Raw genomic sequence first — 22,188 nt, 5'->3', positions numbered from 1 at the left:
TAGTCTTTAGGGCTCCTCTAGTTTCCAATCCATCACACAAGTCCCAAACAACTGCCAAAAACTCTTCTTCTGTCTCTTTCCTCAAGAAGAATTTCTGCTCCTTCGCCTATGACCAGAATCAGCAAATGTCCCCTGGGAATAAAGTGGCTGGTGATCGTCCCCTTACTTAGGACGAGGTCTACCCCTTCTGGAATTGTAGTTCATATTGTCTTCTTTGCTTCCCAACCAACATGATTCGTGAAATTTATGAAAAGAACAATGGACTAATTACACAACCAACTTAAGGAAAGCACGTACCTGTGAGGGCATCACAAGTGGCAGACCGATTATTACATTGGCAGGGCAAGCAGCCACTCTTACTAAAGTCATAATATCCATCTTGGCATCGATCACATGTAGAGCCGGTGACGCCCGCTTTGCACTGGCATTTCCCAGAACTGCAAATAAAAGCAAAGACAACGAGCAAAAGTAAAGTAAATCAATTTGAAAGTTTTGTTGCCCAACATCCCAGCATAGATGATCTTAACGTAGAAATATTTCAACTGGATTCTAATTACTAGAATTATTGTTTTCGTTTTTGTTTTCAGTTGGAAGTTGAGCGACTTCATGGCTATAGAAATTCAGTTAACATAGTAACACTAGTCATTTGTGACAATTTAATCCTCTGCACTTAGGCAGGTTAAAATAATGATAAAGGAGTCATGGGAACATGCATCCCTAATGCTTAGAAATCTTTGTTTGGCAAGCACTGGGGCATAAAACTGGTACCACAGCTACATCTCATTCCTGGATCATTCCACAGTTCCATCGGCCTCTGCCCTACCCAATATGGAGAAGAGAAGAACCACCACCTGGTCTTCATCCGGCCTAGCCTCTGGCTGAAAAACATGGAGACTACAATCTTAATGAATGCATCAGTTAATATCCATTGAGATGCTAGAAATAATATAATTTTCTACTTTAGGTCTAGGCTATCTTAAAATCATATTTCTGATAACTAAACCGGACTTCACAATTAAGTAAACAGGATTATAATGGGGACCCCCATTGCTTTCTGGATTAAATCCATATAAAAGTTCTAGATTGTCAGCCCCAAACAGAAAACTAAAATCTAAAGTAAGAAACATAGGGGTGCCTGGCTGGCTCAATCGGTAGAGCACGTGACTCTTGATCTCGGGTTTGTAGGTTTGAGCCCCACATTGGGTACAGAGGTTACTTAAAAATACAATCTTTAAAAATAAATACGTAAAGTAAGAAAAATACCTTATTTAACAACGTGACTCTTCTTTATATGCTTATTCTGAACCTGAAACTTTTAGACTTTACCTGAGTATATTTTGGCACCAGTCACAATGGATGGGAGACAACTGAAGATAAAACTGCTTTTCAATATAATATTTTTAGAGATTCAGCTCCCGACAGTGAGCCCCCATGGGGTTATTACTTTTAGTTCAAGAGCCCAGGCTAAAATTGTTAGTACTTACACGGCTCTGACACATATCAGTTGAAGTAATCCCCTGATAATTCCCATATTCCTATTGCTATAATACAAATAGAACTTCCAAATTTGAGAGTTCCTGGAATTCTCAGCTGAACTTTGCAGAATGGAGCTGAAGCGACTTCCAACCATGTGTATTCTACTTGTAGTATACAAACCTAACGTTTTGTGTTTGTTTGTTTGTTTGTTTGTTTGTTTGTTTTTGAGATATGCCTCCCTTTTTTGTCAGCATCCCCTGGGCTAAATAATGAGGCTTTCACCCTCCATCCCTAGAAAATTCTCTTGAGCAGCTAGAGTCAAAGTTTACTTCTCTCTCCTACTTACAGTTCTCTGCACTGTCCCAGGCTATGCCAAAAAGGAGTAGAAAAGCAGAAAAACAGTTCTACATGGAATATTTTTAGGGCTTTACTCAAACAAAATCAGTCCAGAAGGGAAAGGAAGCCAGGCTTATGTAAATAATATATATTTTACATATTTCAAAGTCTTGTATCCTGAAAAGTTACCCACTGAACTCTGTATTCCTCTCCCAAAGCTGTCTAGTATATAGGTTATGCAATTGCTTGACTAACAAGTAATTTTACAAAAAACGTAAAATGGAGGCATCTGAAAGCAGGAGTCATGCTGCTGCTGAAGATGATGATAAAAATAATGAGCCATCATTTGTTGATGGCCTATGTCAATAAACATACATATGTTCTCTAATCCTGAAAATAACCCTACTAGGTGGAAGTCATAATCCTCGTCTTACTACTGAGGGAAATCGGGGTGGGGGAGGGGCTGAAGTATTGTCCACGCCTAGTAAGTCAGGCTGATTTATACAAAGCTAGACTTTTCTTACTATACCATGCTACCTGCCACTCCCTAAGCCTGAATCTAAATTTGTCCAAGAAATTTGCCTGCCAAATAACTTGATACCTACTTGGGTATCAAGCTTCATTCTGTAGATTCCAGTCACCACAATTTACCATTTATTTAGGTTCTCACCCCAGTGAGCTGTTTCTGCCTTGCCCAGAATAAACTGTGGTCTTTTTCCTTACTTCCAGTAAATTTCAGGTCTTCCTCAACAGAAGCTAAGAATTCCCACTGCTTGAAGAGAAACGGCAGCCTAGCAAAGTCCAAGGTTCCCAGAGATGCAAGCCCAAATATGTTGATGCTTAAATAAAATTTATACTGTTCATAGTGCAGAAGACCAGGCTTGATTTTAGACAAGCAACAGAAATGCACATTACCAAGCAACGTCTCTTAAGTAACTTCACAAAAAAAGAAAACAAGAGGAAAAACCCCACCGCATACACTTACACAGTCTTACACAAGAATGTCCCAAGGTACTTAAAGATCTATCAAAGTAAATCTGTATTCATCAAATATGAAGTGCAGGAATATCTTATTACTCAACAAGAAGGAACTAGTCAATTTAAGTCTCGCTCGACTGTCAGAAAATTATAAAGGAAATAATGTGCTTTCCAAAGAATTGCTAACAACAATTTATTAGCCAATTTCCAAGGCTTTTAGAAAGTTAATCAAAATATGTTTGTTCCTCATTTCTCTACATGATTAGATTATTCGGCATACGGAAGAATAAACAGTTACTCTTAATGACAGTGCTTGCCGAACTCACCAACCTACAAGAAAATGACATTATGTTGGAATACCTAATCACTTCATGATATCTCATAATCATAACATAGCCAGTGCTCTCAAAGTGGTTGCTATTCCTGTAAGTGGACTTTCCCGTCATAATTCTGCTCTGCGCACTCAAAAGACCGATTTAAGCAGTCATCTTTCTCCCTGGAGACGGTGCTCCTTAGTTGCTGATGTTAAAACAAACAAACAAAAATCCATGAGTGGCTTTATGGATCCTGATAAAGTGGTTGGCTAGTCTAGATACCATGCTTCACTTTTCCTGGGTAGATTTTATTTTTTTATTTTTTATTTTTTTATAAATTTTTTTTTTTTAACGTTTATTTATTTTTGGGACAGAGAGAGACAGAGCATGAACGGGGGAGGGGCAGAGAGAGAGGGAGACACAGAATCGGAAACAGGCTCCAGGCTCTGAGCCATCAGCCCAGAGCCCGACGCGGGGCTCGAACTCACAGACCGCGAGATCGTGACCTGAGCTGAAGTCGGACGCTCAACCGACTGAGCCACCCAGGCGCCCCTCCTGGGTAGATTTTAAAACAATGGGAAAGGAGCTGCTTTCTCTCTCTCTTTTTAAATATAGAAGGGAGTGGGAAAGTTTGGTTGTGAGACTGCACTAGGTGGTGCTTTCCATGTTACTCATGGCCCATCGCCAATTTCTGCATGTATAAGAATTAAATCACTCAGCAAATATAAAGCTTTCCCTGTGTGTGACTTCTTTTACAGAATAAAGCCTTTACAACACCCCCTTTCATGGTCTCCCTCTGTTAGAGGCTGTTGAATGCTTTTTGAAGCAAAGGTCAATGATATAAATGCAATGAAATCAAAGACAGGGGGAAAAAAAGTCCTGTTAACAGACCACTTATGTGTATCCATAGATTTGAAATGAAAGGACCAAAGACTCATAGCTTCATATCTGGCAAATAAGGACACAGAAGTAGATTTCGAACAGAAGTCAGAAATCTATACTTCTGAGATCAACTAACAAAGAATTTAAGATAGAATTTGCTCATCTGGTGTCGCTTTTACAGACATGAGTTAGTTACTAGTTAAGTACTAATAGAGTATGGAGAATTACATCAGAAAGACGAATATAGAATTATTTACAAAGAAAGCACAAGCATCATGGAACTATGCTGTACAACGTATAACTAAGTATATTCTATACATTTCTTAAATTATCCCAAACAGAATTCTCAGATTTTCTTATGGTTGTTAAGTACTTAGTTATAAAATTTATCACATTCGTAAGTGTGAACAACTATTACAAGGCTTGAACACTGAAAAATGATCTCTTGCGGGGTGCTTGGCTGGCTCAGCCAGAAGAGCACGCCATTCTTGATCTTGGGGTCATGACTTCTAGCTCCACGTTGGGTGTAGATTACTTAATTAAGTAAAAATTTAAAAAATTATCTAGATGAGTAGATGGAAAGTCTCCAGGATTTCCATTATTTTATAACACCATTGACTAGCACGGGAAGGGTGGACCATAAGAGGGGAAGTATCCGGGCCTATGGAAGATTCATCGCCTGAGGAGACCGAGAGCTTGGTTCATGTTCTAGCTGTGCTGGTCACTAGCTGGGACCAAGTGCATCTTCTTCCTTAGACGCAGGATTCTCATTTGCAAAATAAAGACGAGTTTACCAAACTTTGTAGGGTTACCGTGGGAATGAAAGACAGCATGCCCAGGGCACTCAGCACCGTATCTGGCATATAATCGGTACTCCAGCATGAAAGCACTAGGAAGGTGATGACAGGAATCGTGGGTCTTGATTTTTTCCTGAGAATTCTAAGGAAAATGGGCTGGAGTCTCTAGACAAGGCTAAGTTATTTACTTTTAAAATTCCATTAACACGGGGCGCCTGGGTGGCTCAGTCGGTTGGGCGTCCGACTTCAGCTCAGGTCACGATCTCACGGTCCGTGAGTTCGAGCCCCGCGTTGGGCTCTGGGCTGATGGCTCAGAGCCTGGAGCCTGCTTCCGATTCTGTGTCTCCCTCTCTCTCTGCCCCTCCCCCATTCATGCTCTGTCTCTCTCTGTCTCAAAAATAAATAAATGTTAAAAAAAAAAAAATTAAAATTCCATTAACAAACCTGGAAAAACTGCAAGAATATAGGGTAATCGTTAGTATGGAGCAAAAAGGTGGCTATAGGAAAAGAGAGCACATTGTGAAAACCTGGGAGAAATGGTTTGGGGAAAGAAAATTTTTTTAATCGAGAAGGGAAAGGATCTGCAAAATCCTACATAAGGTGGGGCCAAAACCAGTGAGACCCGAGGAGTTTTTGTACACACTAGCTAATTGGTTTAATGTTTTTCTAAATTGTTAAATGTCTTGGCACCTTTTGTGCTGTTTATCTATGTTCTTCCTGAGAGTTATAAAATATCAATTATATGTGCGTGGCGTATCTTTAGATAACATGTGATCAATTTGGACTCAAGCAGTCACAAAATAACTAAAAAGATAACAGTTCTAATTGGGGGAAATTAATTTATTTGTGGTTTTCCACAAGCCTCGCTTTTCCTCCTTCCTTCCCCCTCAGCTCTCATGTTGGCACTCTGACATGGAAAGAACGAGAAACAGAAAAAAAATAGATGATCAGAGGTATCGATTTTCCTCTATCTTTTCTTTAATAGCTCAAAACAATGTAGTACACGTAGAAGGAGACTGAAACTACTACTTAAAACATAGTATGAAAGGAACAGAAAATTGCTGATTATAAAGTCTCTCAATGTATTAAAGATATTAAAAGGAAGCTGGAGAAAGTTTTACTAACTAGAAAGTCTTTACATGGGAAAACACAGAAAATGAAAAGTTATTAGCAATTCTGAACTTCATGTTTGTGTCATGGTTTTGTAAAGGTAATAAAAAATTAGTTTCTCCTTTTGGTTATGAAAGAAACCCAGTAATTGGGCATTTTGGCAAAAAACCATATGCATTTTGTGTTCCTCTGTCTTTCTACAATCATGGAAAAGACCATTATGCAATGAGCAAAGCTCCTTTGCTGGAGAAAAAAAAAAAGATAGCTTTATTGTTGAAAACATTGGGCCATTATACGAGACATTCCTTGTATTTTTGAGGGCAAATAGTCTGAAATATTCTTAGAGGAAATCCATATTCAGACAGAAATTCTTAACACTCAAAAAGGGTATTGCTTAAGTGCAAAAATATTTTCTGATAGCTGATATTACCAGAATCAAATTTAAAAGCTTATTTGAAAAGTCAGAAATAAACCTTAATGGCAAAAAAATAGAAAGTGTAATATTTCCAGAGCTATAACTTGGAAGCCTTAACTTAATTCAACTAGTAAAGTTCTTTCTCATTGCCTTCACTTTTTTTAATGGAATAAATACAGCCATAAAATACTCAAGCCCACACAATTACTCCATTATTTGAAAGAGATTTCTTCATTTTAAAAGTCATTTTGAAAAGAGAAAAAGCATGAGGTTTCGGTATCATCTCCTAGAAAAGAAGATGGTTCTCAAATATGTCAACATTGTATTCTTTTGTAACCATTGTAAAAGCTTTGCTCAATGAAAGGGTAATTTTTTTTGAAAAAAAATTTTTTTTGATTTCAATTCATCAGTTAACATACAGTGTAATATTAGTTTCAAGTATACAATATAGTGATTCAACACTTCCATACATCACCCTGTGCTCGTCACAACAAGTGCACTCCTTAAACCCCATCACCTATATAACTCATCTTCCCCACCCACCTCCCCTCTGGTAACCATTTCTATAGTTAAGACTCTGTTTCTTGGTTTACTGCCTGTCTGTCTCTCTCTCTCTCTCTCTCTCTCTCTCTCTCTCTCTCTCTCTCTCTCCCCCCCCTCCCCCACCCCCTTTGTTGATTTGTTTTGTTTCTTAAATTCCTCATATGAGCAAAATTGTATGGTATTTGTCTTTCTCTGACTGACTTATTTCACTTAGCATTATACTCTCTAGCTCCATCCATGTCATTGCAAATGGCAAGATTTCATTCTTTTTTATGGCTGAGTAATATTCCATGGTGTGCCTACACCACGTCTTCCTTATCCATTAATCAATCGGTGGACACGAGGGCTCTTTCCATAATTTGGCTATTGTAGATAACACTGCTATAAATATCAGGGGGCATGTATCTCTTTGAGTTGGTATTTTTGTATTGTTTGGGTAAATACCTAAGCAATTATTGGATCATTGGGTAGTTCTATTTTTAACTTTTGTAGGGAACTCCATATTTTTTTCTAGAGTGGCTGCACCAGTTTGCATTCCCACCAACAGTATAAGAGGTTCTCCTTTCTCCTTATCCTTGCCAACACCTACTGTTTCTTGTGTTGTTGATTTCAGCCATTCTGACAGGTGTGAGGTGATAGCTTATTGTAGTTTTGATTTGTGTTTCCCTGATGATGACTGATGTTTGAGCATCTTTTCATGTGTCTGCTGGCCATCTGTATGTCTTCTTTGAAAAAAATGTCTAGCCATGTCTTCTGCCCATTTTTAACTAGATTATTTGTTTTTTGGGTGTTGTGTTTTATAAGTTCTTTATATACTTTGGATACTAACCTTAAAGGGTAATTATTAATACTTGAGTTGTGTACATGCTGTGTTCCAAAAATTAACTTGTAGTGCCTAGAATTTAGAACTCACCAAAATGACAGCATAAGTGGTGGCTTAGTTTCCAGACAAGCAAACAAAAACCTCTTTAACTCAAAAATACTGAGATTGACAGTGCTAAGGACCAAGTCCTTTAAACCCAAGTCCTAAACTTTTGAGTTCTAAACCTGCTGGGGATGAGGTAGTCAGAGGCAATATTAACACTTACAATATTAACACTTACACTGTGGGATCATAAATGAAGTGCATAGCACAATACTTACATATGCATTAGTTATTTTAGTTCTTACAATAATTCTATGGCATTCATAAGTCTCAATTTTGCCACTTTCTACCTACTTGATTATTGAGCAAGTTTTTACGTCTGAAAAATAAGAATAATAATCCGTTTCAAAAGATTGTGGAAATTAGTTGAAATTACATATTGAAGTGCCTTCCAAATATGAGTAGCTCTATACATGGCCAAATATTAATACTCAACATCCCCAATCAATAGAGTTTCAATGACATGAACTGACTCAATTTTCAAGGTCACACATCCAGAGGGCAATCAGAATTAGAACCCAGGTCTTCTGCCTTCTAATACCTGGCTTTTCTCTCTCTCCTTTATTTTATAGATTACCTCTGTGTATTTAATGAAAGCAAGACAGAAGGATTTAACGTGCTCATATTAATAGACTTGCAACGCTCCTGGAAAAGGTTTCTTATGTTAATCTTCTCCTGGCTCAACTGTCAGTTGTTTAAATAACTCCTCTGACAGATGGGATTTTAAAGTGATTGCCAAGGAAATGAGACATTGCTTCTGATCTGTGTCAATCCAATTCTCTGACTTGGGAGCACTATTTTCCTACCTGCAGCTGGCCCTCTTTTGCAAATGCCCCAACGCTGGCCAGTTTCCTTGCAAAGCTCCTCACCCCTAACAGCTTTATTGATAGAACCTTGCAATGCTTTTTTTTTTTTTAATTTTAATTTTTTAAAATTTACATCCAAATTAGCATATAGTGAAACAATGATTTCAGGAGTAGATTCCTTAATGCCCCTTCCCCATTTAGCCCATCCCCCCCTCCCACAACCCCTCCAGCAACCCTCAGTTTTTCTCCATATTTATGAGTCACTTAATGTTTTGTCCCCCTCCCTGTTTTTATACTATTTTTGTTTCTCTTTCCTTATGTTCATCTGTTTTGTCTCTTAAAGTCCTCATATGAGTGAAGTCAAATGATTTTTGTCTTTCTCTGACTGACGAATTTCACTTAGCATAATACCCTCCAGTTCCATCCATGTAGTTGCAAATGGCAAGATTTCATTCTTTTGGATTGCCGAGTAATACTCCATTGTATATATATACCACATCTTCTTTATCCATTCATCCATGGATGGACATTTGGGCGCTTTCCATACTTTGGCTATTGTTGATGGTGCTGTTATAAACATGGGGGGGTGTGTGCCCCTTCGAAACAGCACACCTGTATCCCATGGAGAAATGCCTAGTAGTGCAGTTGGGGTAGTTCTATTTTTAGTTTTTTGAGGAACCTCCATACTGTTTTCCGGAGTGGCTGCACCAGCTTGCATTGCCACCAACAATGCAAAAGAGATCCTCTTTCTCCGCATCCTTGCCAACATCTGTTGTTTGCAATGCTTTTTTAATCTTTATTTTTTAATTGTGAAATATATCATTCATTCAGAGGCAGATAAGTTTAAAGACAATAGAATGTAAGAAAGAACACCAAACTTAACAATTTCATATCCACTAGACAAGACATTTGAAGCTCCCCCTTCAACTTCATTCCCTTCTCTTGCCCCAGAAGCAGCTAAGTGTTTTAGTCAGTTCAGCTCTGTTAGAGGCTTATCATTTCTATATGTATTATTAAATAATGTATCAGATAGTTTTGCCTGCTCTTAAACCTTATATTAATAAACATCATGTATTCTTTGATTTACTTTGTCCCATACAGTATTATGGTTTATCGATTTATCGATATACATTTGTACAGCTGTAGTCACTCTTTTTTCACTGCTGTATTGTATTTCATCATATGAATATAACCCTATTGTATTCATTCTCGTAGACATTTGGGTTGTTTTCATTAGGTAGTATAGATAACACCTGTATATCTTCTGGTACATATGAGCATGCTTTACTCTAGAGTATATACCAAGGAATAAAATTCCTAGGTAGTAGCTTGTACAGCACCAACATACAAGGCAATGCCTGTTTTCCAAAGTGGCGGTCACAATTTGCACCCCTATTAACAATGGAATCATGGTCCCATTGCTCTGTATCCTCACCAACACTTGATATCATCAGCGTTAAAAATTTTGCCAATCTGGCAGCTCGAAATGGTATCATACTGTGGTTTTTAAATACATTCTCCAGATTAATGAGATAGAACATGTTTTCAAGTTTATTGGCCATTTGCGTTTCCTCTTCTATGAAAAGTCTGCCCAAGTATTCTTTTTTTTTTTTTTTTTATAAAAGGATAATTGACACATAACATATTAGTTTCGGGTATACAACATAATGATTTGATATTTGTATACATTGAGAAACAATCACCATCATGAGTCTAGCTACCGTCTGTCACCACACAGAGTTACAAATTTTTTCCCACCTATTTCTGACGTTAATTTGTAGATGTTCTTTATATATTGACAAATCTATCCCTTGTCAGTTTAATGTGCTACAATTATCTTCTCTCAGTTTGAAGCTTGTCTAGAAGTTGTATATTTTAACAAAGTAGTTAACATATAAACACTGGAGTTAGACTACCTGGGTTCAAATCCTGGCTTTATCACTTACTAGCCATATGACCGCAAATAAATTACTTAAACTCTTTGTGCTTCAGTTTCCTCACTTGTAAAATGGAGAAAACAATAGTCTCTCTCTCACAGGTTTGTGAAGACTAATTTAGTTAGGACGTGTTGAGCAGGCAGAACAGTGTCTGCCACATAGTAAAAACTATGCAAGTATTGCCACTACACGCCTAGTGTTGTTGAGGTGCACCACTAAACTTCAGTACCTACTCAGCCACATGTGAAATATCTTTATACACATGGGTGTTTCTGGGCTTTCATTTCTGTTCTATTTATCTGTTTGTCTCTGAACCAACTTTTCCCCTCAAGTTTTTCATATAAATGTTTTTAAAAACAGACATGTTGGAAGGACTGTATTCTCAGCATCCGCGTATAGATTTTGCTTTTACCTAGCGCTCCCCTAATCCCTTCTCCCATCTTCCAACGCTTCAGCTATGCTCACCTTGCTGTTGTTCAGACGCGCTGTGGATGTTTCTGTATCAGACACCCTGCACCCACTGTCCGTTCTGTTAGCAATAGCCTTCACCCAGGGGACCCATGAGGCATGCTCCCTTACTTCTTTTCATTATTGATTCAAATGTTATATTCTCAACAAGGCCTTGGCCAGCCACAACATCTAAAATTACAAGATCTCTTACTATTTAATATAATACATATTTCATTTCCATTGTTTATTAAATCTCTCCCCATCTAGAATGTCAGCTCTATGAAATCAGGGGGTTTTATCTGGTTTTCTTTTTTCTCCACCGTTATATAGCCAGGGCCTAGCACAGTGCCTGGCACATGATAGACACTCAAAATTTTTCCATTTAATGATCAGGTAATCTGGCTCCAAAATCTATGTATGCTTCCTGCATTAATTCATGATGCCTTCTGAGTACAATATTTGTCTTCAATTTAGTCCATTTAATATTTTCCAAGTACCTAATCTTGATACTTTATGTTCCATTGATTGATTGGTTAATTGATTGACTGAGAGTGCGAGTGGGGGAGAGGGGCAGAAGGAGAGAGAGAGAATCCCAAGCAGGCTCCATGCTAGCACAGAGCCTGGTGTGGAGCTTGACTGCACAACCCTGAGATCATGACCTGAGCCAAAAATCAAGAGTCAGACTCAAATGACTGAGCCACTCAGGTGCCCCACTTTATGTTACATTTAAGTAAACCTCTAAGAATCCTTGAAATAGGATATTTATTTCAGGTGAGCAAAATGAGACATTTTAATGACTGGTACGTGATGGGCCAGTCAACATTGTAAGACATTGATCCTGATCCCTTGGATTTGTCCTTTGAAGGACAAAAAAGAGCAGAAAGGAAAAAAATAATTTACTAGCCCTCAAAGAAAAGTCTATTTTGCTTAAGCCCAAGCCTCTTTAGCTTGTGTGGTCCTCATACAAACAAAGAACAGAGACTGGAATGCCTCAAACAGCCTCCTCGCTATTAGTCCTGGCCTTCTTCTGGGTAGAAGTTGACCTTAGGTTTTTGTGGGCAACATATTGTCCACTAGATCAGTGGTTCTGATTGCTAGGCCCTATCTCAGAATTTCTGATTCAATAGGTCTGGGGTTGGACCCAAGAATTTGCACTTCTAACCAATTCCCGGGTTATGCTGATATTGGCCTGAGGACCATACCTGAAGAAGCACTGTAGTAGATTAACTGGAAAAATATCATTATACTTGTCTCACTCTACTTTTTATATTCCTAGCCCCTGACTGGTAAAGCTGCTTGATTTCCATCTCTGAGCTTACTGCTTAACTCTTAATTCGGTGTTAGTTCTGACGTAAGAAGAGGGTACTTAAGGCAATCAACCTCAGTGAATTGTCATTAAGTCCCATTCGCTACTGGTTCCTTTGACCTTAGTTCTCTATAGTTTAGATGGCTGAATTATAACTACTGTCCCTAATTTCTCAATGCTTGGCTCCTGGTCCCAGTGGTCCTATCTTCCCACTTCCCACCCCGATGACTAGGTTCACAACACTTACTTCCAGATCTCCCACATGTCAAATGCCTGTCATTTAAGCCATTTAAGCGCCAGCAAGTCAAGTGGACTCAACTTTGATATTTATAATATCCTAATTCCTGACTTTCAAATGATTCTCTATGGATGCTCTCAATACTCATGTTGCCTTCTCCTATACAATATTTAATTTCATTGTAGCCCAGCTCTGATTTACAGATTTATGTCTCTATTGGCCGCTCCTTAGGTTGATGAATCATGTTCACCCATACCTACACCTACACTTACACTGAGACTCACAATGCCATATCTAATCTTGCCCATTCCATTTTAGGGTACAGTGGGGAGAGTCTTGGAGTCAGATAGACATGGGCTCAAATCTAAGCTCTACCATTTATTAATTATGCCATATTGCTTAGTAACTCAGTTTCTAAGAGCAAGACATCTAAGTTGTTCTACGAAGTCAGAGAGGTTATATGTGTAAAGCATCAAAAACAGAGGTTTAACAGATTTATCAAATGTTAGTTTCCTTCTGTTCCTCCTGCTGCCTCTCCTGGATTATGCAGCTTCCTTGGGTGAACAGTTTAGTTGAAAAACTAATATATTTTTCTGTAAAAACTTTTCTTTCAAATATCTATAATATCTTTCACTGGGCATTTTATTCAATCATAGAACTCTTTTAAAAAACCAATTCAGGATCAGCAAATTTAATTTTTTTAAATTTTTTGTGTGTTTATTCATTTTTGAAAGACAGAGAGAGACAGACCACAAGCAGGGGTGGGGCAGAGAGAGAGGGGGACACAGAATCCGAAGCAGGCTCCAGGCTCCAAGCTGTCAGCGCAGAGCCCAACGCGGGGCTCGAACTCACAAACGGTGAGATCATGACCTGAGCCAAAGTCGGACGCTCAATGGACTCAGCCACCCAGGCACCCCAGGATCAGCAAATTTAAAACTTAATTAAGGAAACGGTCATAGTGTATGTGTTAGGAATTGGCAGACAAGGAGGAAGTGATTCTGTTATTGACAATATAAACCATATTTTCATTACTGCTTCTGGCAGTGTGAGAAGAATGTCTATGTCCTTCCTGATAGTATTTAGGATAAAGCTTCTTAAACTTGATGGCATCTCAGATCTCTTTGAGAATCTATTAAATCTTATAGACCTTTTCCACAGAAAAACGTACACATCCACCATTACGTTTCATGTGCTTTTCTCCTTGTAGGTTAAGAACTTGTGACCTTGAGCATAGGGGCATATACTAGCCCAGAACTGCATGCCATGGGAGTTTAAGGTAACAGAAAGAACATGGGATAGGTGTCAGAAGATCTGGAGTTAACTGCTCTTGCTCTGGAATTTAATAGACATCCAAGCTTGGGCTTATCATGTAACCTTTCGATTATTACTTCTCATCTGTAATTTGGTAGGAAATTATCCTTAACTATTTCAACCTCACCTTACCTACAGGGTTGTTGTTAGAATCAAATGATTAAATGTACAGGCTAAGAAAATACTGTTAATTGTAACTGACTTTACAGACGTTAGTTATTAACATTACCTGGAAACTTACTGAATTTATAACCACAAGAGCAAGCCCGAAATACCCAAATTGTTGAAACACACTGAATATATCATACCAGAGAATTCATCTAATATATAAAGAACGATAATAATGGAATTGATAATTTTCTAAACTAGTCCTATACACTTCAAATATTAAAATAATCACAGCTAAAGTACTTGTGTCCCTTTTCATAGGAACTTTGGAGAAACTTCAAGTCAAGATCTCTCTCTGGGATTGACAAATTTAGATATTTTGAGTGGAGATCAAATCCAAGGAGAAAAAAGATGAACAGTCCTGTATTTCTCTCTACCCTCTAGGAAACATATTTCTTGCTATAAAAAAAAAAAAAAACCATCTGAGATGGAACAAGTCATGCTGATTTAATTTTCTTTCAGGGGACACAGGGGAAGACAAAGCCTTCTGTGTGGGAACAAGAGTCCTATTGTAGCCTAAGTCTACTAATACAAGGTTTAGACGCTCTTTAAAACTTTAGAGAAAAAAGAGATATTAAAACCAGTAAAGTAGGCTATGAATTTGATTGTATATTCTAACCACAATGTCATACATCTAAAGTGGCAGCTCTTCATGCCAGCAAAGTTAATTTCCTTATCCTGATTCCTCTTCCAGACCCAAGGCTGAGAATTATCAGTAGGACCAACTACACCGTCATCAGAAAACACTAATACCATCCATATTCCCTTGACTGACTGCCCTAACAATCATGTTAATTTTTTATTTCTAAATAATATTGGATTTAAAGAAAAGTGTAAAGATAGTACAGACAGTTCTTGTATATTCGTCACCCAAATTCCCCTAAGGTTAACTTCTTATACAACTACGGTATATTCGTCAAAATTGACAATTAACGTTGCTATAGTACTATTAAATATAGACCTTATCATATTTCCCTAATTTTTACACTAATGTCCTTTTTCTGTTCCAGGATCCAATCCACGATAACGCCTTACGTTTACTGGTCATGACTCTTTGGCCTCCTCCAATCTGACAGTTTCTTGGTCTTTCCTTGTCTTTTAGAACCTTGAAGCTTTTGAAGAGTACTAGTTATTTTAAAAAATGTTCCTCAATTTGGGTTTGTCTGGTGTCTTGTCATAATTAGACCGAGAGTATGGGTTTTAGTGAAGACAATCGCAGAGGTAACATGACATTCTCATTGCCTCATATTAGGGGGTACATGATACTACCACATGACTTATTACTGATGATGTTATCTTGATCACTCAAATGATGAGTTTTCATGCTGGGGATCTGTCTGTATGGTAGCTTAACTTAGGATGGTTATTAGGTTTATTTAGAAAATAAGCAGAGGTTCAGCCACTCAATTAAGAAACACTGGGGCCTACTAAAGGCAGGATAGTCAGACAGGTATTAGTCTGAGCCTGTTTCTGGCACTGACTGTTTTGGAGCAAATCACTCAAGTCTCAGTTTCCCCACCTGTGAAATGAGACGAATACCACTTCAGTCAGTTGTTGTTTTATCCTTACAAGTTAGTACATATAAAGCATTTAGCCTGGCACATGGCAAGCATTCGATAAATGTTAATGTTGTTCCTTCTGGGGTTGATGGTGAGAGTAATAATCTAACGTTATTCGCCAGCTTGTGTGGTGTTTTCATCTGAGAGAGAAGTCAAACTTCATGTCAGAAAACCACTATATGTTTATAAGATTTTTAACCTTTTTAAGTGTAGTAAAATGTCCTGTCCAAGAGATGCTTAACTAGAGATTAAATCTGTGGTTTCTTCCTTCTTTAGCAAGAGAAGCTTACAAATGCTTTGCCATTTGGGCAGGCATTGAAAGTCGTTGCGAAGCAAATTCTCTTGACCGGGTGAAGAATCACTTGTTCCAGTTTCTCTTAGCTGTGTGGTACAGAGCGAGTAGGCACCGCTGTCCTGGGGCAAAGGTTTGGCAAGACCTGTTTTACCGGGGAGGGAGGGAGATTTGGGGTTGTTAGGTGAAAGATTCTACAAAATGTCCTCAACTGGTACTCTTGGAGCTGGCTTGCGCGCTGGAATAGGGCTGCATGGATAGACTGAAGGGGCTGATTGTTGAGATCTATGACTCTGGAGCCCTAGTTTAGAGCGTCCTGAAAGAACTTGGCGCTGACGCGTGGGCTCATCCTCCTCAAAGACTTGTTGCTGCCTCTGCAAGGATCTGGGCCAGTAAAAGCATCACTACAGTAGTGAGCAAGCACAATCTGTCAGGCTGTTCAGGGCCAGGCTTCAACCCAGCCTTTCTACATAGGAGTGAAAAACAGTAATGTCAGTGACCTGTTTAGAATCGCATTCCCTTGATACTCAGCATCAGAGAAGGGCTGAACCCTAGAGATATTGGAAAATGAGTAATTAATTGTTGGAGAACGGGTTGCCTCAAAAGGAAATTGGGCTGCTACTGAGGCATATGAGTGTCCGAGGAATTAATTGGCAAAATAACAGAGGTATGCCTATATTTGCACCTTGTTTGTGGAAAAGTTTGTCAATTATATAACCACTCAACTTACCCATATCTTTTATATCCGCTACCCCTACAAACCTCTCTACAACAATTAATCGTTTTTTAGAACTCTCGAAAGGTAAAGGGCCCTTGGATTTATTTTTAGCAACACAGAAAGAACATGCATGTGGGGACCCTGCTGACACTCAGCAGCAAGGCTGCATTGGGAATAAAAATCCCCTGGGACACAGTGGGCGGCCGCAACCGCTGAAGCATATAGGAAAGCAGATTCGATCCCTGCGGCCATCAACAAAGGAAGAATGGGAACTCGGGGAGAGAGTATGGGCCTGAGAAGGAAACCTGAGACTGAGCAATTCCTTAAATTCAACTTAGAAATACAAACTACCTTTAGATTTGTGTGTATGTAGTAATGCAAGAATCACAAACTTGACAGAGTATTAGGCACAGAACTCTTGCTATCATGGGGCATATCGCCATTTTTGCTATTGCCCACAATTTATTCTGTTTGATTTATTCTCTCTGATTTATTTATTCTCTCTGTTCTTACTATTATTATCCTAATTTGGGCCCTCACTAGTTTTCATTCTGCCTCTAATCTCCCCTTACTTATATCCATCCATCCTACTACTGCAAGGACACAGTGCTGATCTTTCTTCTGCTTAAAGACTACTTCATGAATAAAATCCAAATCATTTGTCTGGCCCTTGAGGCCCTCCATGACCTGACCCCAGCAGGACTTGACAGATTTATCTCCTCTGCCCCCACTTCCCTTCCACCTTACATCCTATATAGGCACATCTCTGAGTCATTAATCTTGATCTTTCCTGTTCTATAATAACATCCTTTTCCACCTTGTCCACTTCTATATGCCTAATCCTTTCCTATCTTCAAAACTGAAGTCAAAAGCTATCTCTTCAATGAAATCATCTCTGATTTTTTTCAGCTATAAGTGAGATCTCCCAGTTTCTTTTTTTTTTTTTTTTGAGATCTCCCAGATTCTTAATCCCCTTAACATTTTATCTTTTTAGTTTATGATGTCAATTTTTACTTCATATTATAATTATTTATATACTTTTTTTTTTTTTTTTTTGGTGTCCTTACTAAGCTGGAAGCTCCTTTGGAGTAAGACCCACTGTCTTATTAATCTTTTATTTCCCACAGGATCTATTAAAGTATCTTGCACATAATTTGTTAAATAAATAAACACCTTGATGCCAAATACTGCATTTGTACAAACTTGATTATTTGTAGTGTTAGCACATATACATTTACATATTTGTGGAAGTCTTTCAGAAGAAGCAAAATAAATTACCATTTAATATTATCAATAACAAAACTTTAACTTTAAAATATTTCTTTTTTTTTTTTTAATTTTTTTTTTCAACGTTTTTTATTTATTTTTGGGACAGAGAGAGACAGAGCATGAACGGGGGAGGGGCAGAGAGAGAGGGAGACACAGAATCGGAAACAGGCTCCAGGCTCCGAGCCATCAGCCCAGAGCCTGACGCGGGGCTCGAACTCACGGACCGCGAGATCGTGACCTGGCTGAAGTCGGACGCTTAACCGACTGCGCCACCCAGGCGCCCCTAAAATATTTCTTTAAAAAATCCCAGGGGTACCTGGATGGCTCAGTTGGTTAAGCGTCCGACTTCAGCTCACGTCACAATCTCACAGTTCATGGGTTTGAGCCCTATGTCGGGCTCTGTGCTGACAGCTCAGAGCCAGGATCCTGCTTCGGATTCTGTGTCCCCCTCTCTTTTTGCCCCTCCCCCGCCCACACTCTGTCTCTCTTTCCTTCAAAAATCAATAAACATTAAAAAAAAATTTTTTTTAATCCCAAACTGGCCTAAAAGTAGGCTAATAAAATAAACAAGTAGAAGAGTCTGCAGCATGGGTTAGGAAAGTACCATGTTTGGTCAACAGCAACTATATCAATTCACTGTGACATGTTATGTTAATGTTCTCAAAGGTCATCAGTAGCTGGAAGAAAGATGTGTTGGTTTTTTTTTTAATTATTTGACTACAGCTGTTCTTCTAGTTAATAATTAGAAGACCAGGAGGGCAGAGCATGCACTGTATTGAATGGAGGACGTAAGCTAGAAGTGTGCTGAAAAACATACAGAGCTATCTAAACCGTAACAGACACACATTATTTACACTTAAACTCAATGCACTCGGTGCCTTTTTCCGAATAAGCCTCTGTCTGGCCATTTATTAACATTCAAATTTTAGTCTAATTTGTTTTACCATGAACTTACCATGATACTTGGTGTAATATGCTTAAAATATCTTCTAAGACATAAACCATTGGCACTGTGCAAACATCTACTGGAACAAATTAATTACAATAGGAAACAGGCTGAGGTCAGTTACCTGCTTTTGACTAAGATGGCTGCCTTTTAAAATTCTACCTTCAAGGAAAAAATACAGAAGTGAATTTTTTTTTTTTCAACGTTTTTTTTTTTTATTTTTTATTTATTTTTGGGACAGAGAGAGACAGAGCATGAACGGGGGAGGGGCAGAGAGAGGGAGACACAGAATCGGAAACAGGCTCCAGGCTCCGAGCCATCAGCCCAGAGCCTGACGCGGGGCTCGAACTCACAGACCGCGAGATCGTGACCTGGCTGAAGTCGGACGCTTAACCGACTGCGCCACCCAGGCGCCCCCAGAAGTGAATTTTAAAAAGATAATTTAAACTAGAGATTGGTACAATTGCAAGAAAAATAATTAGGGTATAAAATAAAATTATTTTTAAGTAAAATTAAAGCTATGAGGCATTGTTCTGTTTTCCTAAGGAATAGCATAAGAATATGCTATAAGATTTCTTGAGTTTGGTACACAATATATATGCAAGTCTCTACCAGACATCTCTATCTGAATATACCACCATCACTTCAAAATGAACATGTTTAAAACCTAACATCATCATCTCCATCTATCTTGCTTATATACCTGTATTCTTTATCTAATTAATGGAATATCTCTTCACTCATGCACCCAACCCAGAAAGAAACATGGGAGAGTCATCTCTCTCTTTCCCTTTACTCTGTACATATGAACAACCACCTAGCCCTGTATATTTTACTGTCCAAATACCTCTTACATTGGTTCCCACCTCTCCAGCACCATTGCCAATGCCAGTGCCAATGTCTTACATCAGGTCTTTAGCTCTCTTGCTTGGATTGTTACAATATCCTCCTTACTGGTCTCCTTGCCCCAGCTCACTCTCTCTATCCACCAGACTTCTGATAGAGTGATTTTCCTTTTTTTTCTCTTTGAAAGTTAATTGTTGTTAAAAAAAAAAAAAAAACAAACACATACTTTTTACATTTTACACTCACCTCTCAGAACACTTAATGGTACCAGCTAATGACGATATATAAAAAGCCCACCAGTTGCTTGAAATGGCTGCAAATTTTTACCATGTTCTGGTGTTAAAGTGGTTTGAACTCTTTGGAAAAATTGGGGTAACATTAAGTACCAAGATTTCAAATTCCCAGATTAGAAACAAGATTTTTAAGTCAGGAGGAAATTTAGTAAAAATTCAAGGCTAAAAGGAAATGTTAATAGAAAAACAAAAACAAAAATATTGTAAAAAAAAAAAAAAAAAAAAAAAAAAAAAAGGATGTCCCCACTCCCCCAATGGCAGAGTGATTTTTCTTAAAAGCAAATCCAATATCCCCCCTTACGGTATTCTTCAATGGATAAAGTTTGCATATTAGGCCTTTTATGGTCTGGCCCTGTTTATTTTATTCTTCATTCATTCATTCTATTCATTCATCAGCATTTACGAATCTACCTTGTGCCAGGCACTGTTCTAGGTGTTAGAGATACAACAGTAAACAGACAGACAAAAGTCTCGTCTCTTATCATTTCCTACTCTCCTGCAACCCTTCCTCTCCACTGCTAACAAGTGTTCTTGCCTTCAAGAAATAGTAAGCCACCTGCACTCTACTAAAGATCCCTTGTTCTTTCATACAAATTGCTACTCATTTTTCAAGTCGCAACCTAAACACAGCTTCGTCTCTTAAGACTTCCCTGAATCTCCTGTGCACTTTATGAATACTCATAGCTTGTTTGCATTTCTATCTTTCCACTGACAGTAAGCTCTGTGAGCACAGGGATAATGTCTTTGGACACGTAATTGCCAGACGCAATGCCTTTATTAAATGAAGTGAGCGAAGAAAATGATACAGCTTTCCTCAATTGTTAATTTTTTCTACTAATAAATCACTTTTTCTCGATCTCCCAGAATTATAGGCAAAGTAATAAAGAGTTTACACAAGTAGCTGTTACTCCCAATTATGACACAAGAGATGATTTTCAGAGCCCCATGTGAATATGAGCCTCTGAGGTTTGCCATCTTTTTTTTTTTTTTTAATTTTTCTTAATGTTTATTTATTTCTGAGACAGAGAGAGACAGCGTGAGCAGGGGAGGGACACAGAGAGAAGGAGACACAGAATCCAAAGCAGGCTCCAGGCTCTGAGCTGTCAGCACAGAGCCGACACAGGGCTTGAACCCACGGACTGTGAGGTCATGACCTGAGCCAAAGTCGGACGCTCAACCGACTGAGCCACCCAGGCGCCCCTGAGGCTTGTCATCTTTTTATTTGACATTTATCTCAGCATAAGTCTACTTCATGAATAAAATTCTGCCTTCTGTCCCGGGGCATATTCCCATGATTAAAATTCAAAATAGTAAACATTTCAAAATATACTCACTGTACAGAAGCAACCACAGATTTTACGTAAAAGGATATTACACCACTACAGAACTTCTCTGTTGTCTTACAGAGACAGTCTAAAATCATGCACCTTGTATACTTGCCTGCTATGAATGCATTTAAAAAAATCTCAAATCAGTATATAACTGTCTACATATAAAGCCAGCCCTAACAATATTTTAAGGGCCATATTAAGAGACCCAGGCTCTCACTAGGCAAGAGGCGTGAGACAAAAATGCTATCTGATTTCTCCATTCACTTATTAGACATATGTCCAAATATAAATCAGGAAAACATTAGAAATGCATTGCAAAAGCAAAAATGGAAAGTTGAGATATTGTAGACCAACTCCTTCCCAATTAAACAGGTTGGAACACCAATGGTGCTGTGAGGGGGCGGCCATCTGTCAGTATATAAAGGACTCTGTGTTTGCACATAAAGACGTTGCTCAACCCACATCTGGCTCCTGTGGCCAAGTTCTACCCTCACTGGGGCAACTCCCGCTGAAAGTACAGGGGCATAAGGCACAGGGAGATGAATTTTTTGAAAGCCAGCCGTTTGTTCCATGGGCGTTAGATGTATGAGAGAATCAGGATGGAAACTGTGTCCACTTTTCAACTTCTATTTATTTTTAAAAAGAGAACAGGGAGGTGGAAACAGATAAGAATTTAAGTAGGTGTTAGGAGATCAGATTTCTCATTCCATTGTATAATCTCAGGAAATTCACTTAAATTTGCACAGGTTTTTTTTTTTTTTTCTCCTGATAGGTCTCCTTTTTTTTTTTTTTTTTTTTTACCATTTATTCATTTATGAGAGACAGAGAGCACAAGCAGGGTAGGGGCAGAGAGAGAGGGAGACACAGAATCCGAAGCAGGCTCCAGGCTCTGAGCCATCAGCACAGAGCCCAACGCGGGACTTGAACTCACAAGCTGTGAGA

At 38.6% G+C, this 22,188-nt stretch overlaps 1 protein-coding gene across 1 annotated transcript in view; it reads right to left on the bottom strand.

Moving 5' to 3' along the window:
• MEGF9 (multiple EGF like domains 9) overlaps positions 1-22,188 on the bottom strand; it is a 90,944-nt gene that overhangs the window by 16,168 nt on the left and 52,588 nt on the right. Inside the window, exon 3 of the mRNA XM_058694348.1 lies at positions 298-437. Coding sequence (XP_058550331.1) covers positions 298-437 — 140 coding nt within the window. The remainder of the gene's footprint in view (positions 1-297; positions 438-22,188) is intronic.

The sequence above is a fragment of the Neofelis nebulosa genome, chromosome 12, assembly GCF_028018385.1.
Source record: "Neofelis nebulosa isolate mNeoNeb1 chromosome 12, mNeoNeb1.pri, whole genome shotgun sequence".
Classification (NCBI taxonomy): Eukaryota; Metazoa; Chordata; class Mammalia; order Carnivora; family Felidae; genus Neofelis; species Neofelis nebulosa.
Note: the sequence above shows the minus strand (reverse complement) of the source record. Positions and strands in the feature narration are given on the sequence as shown.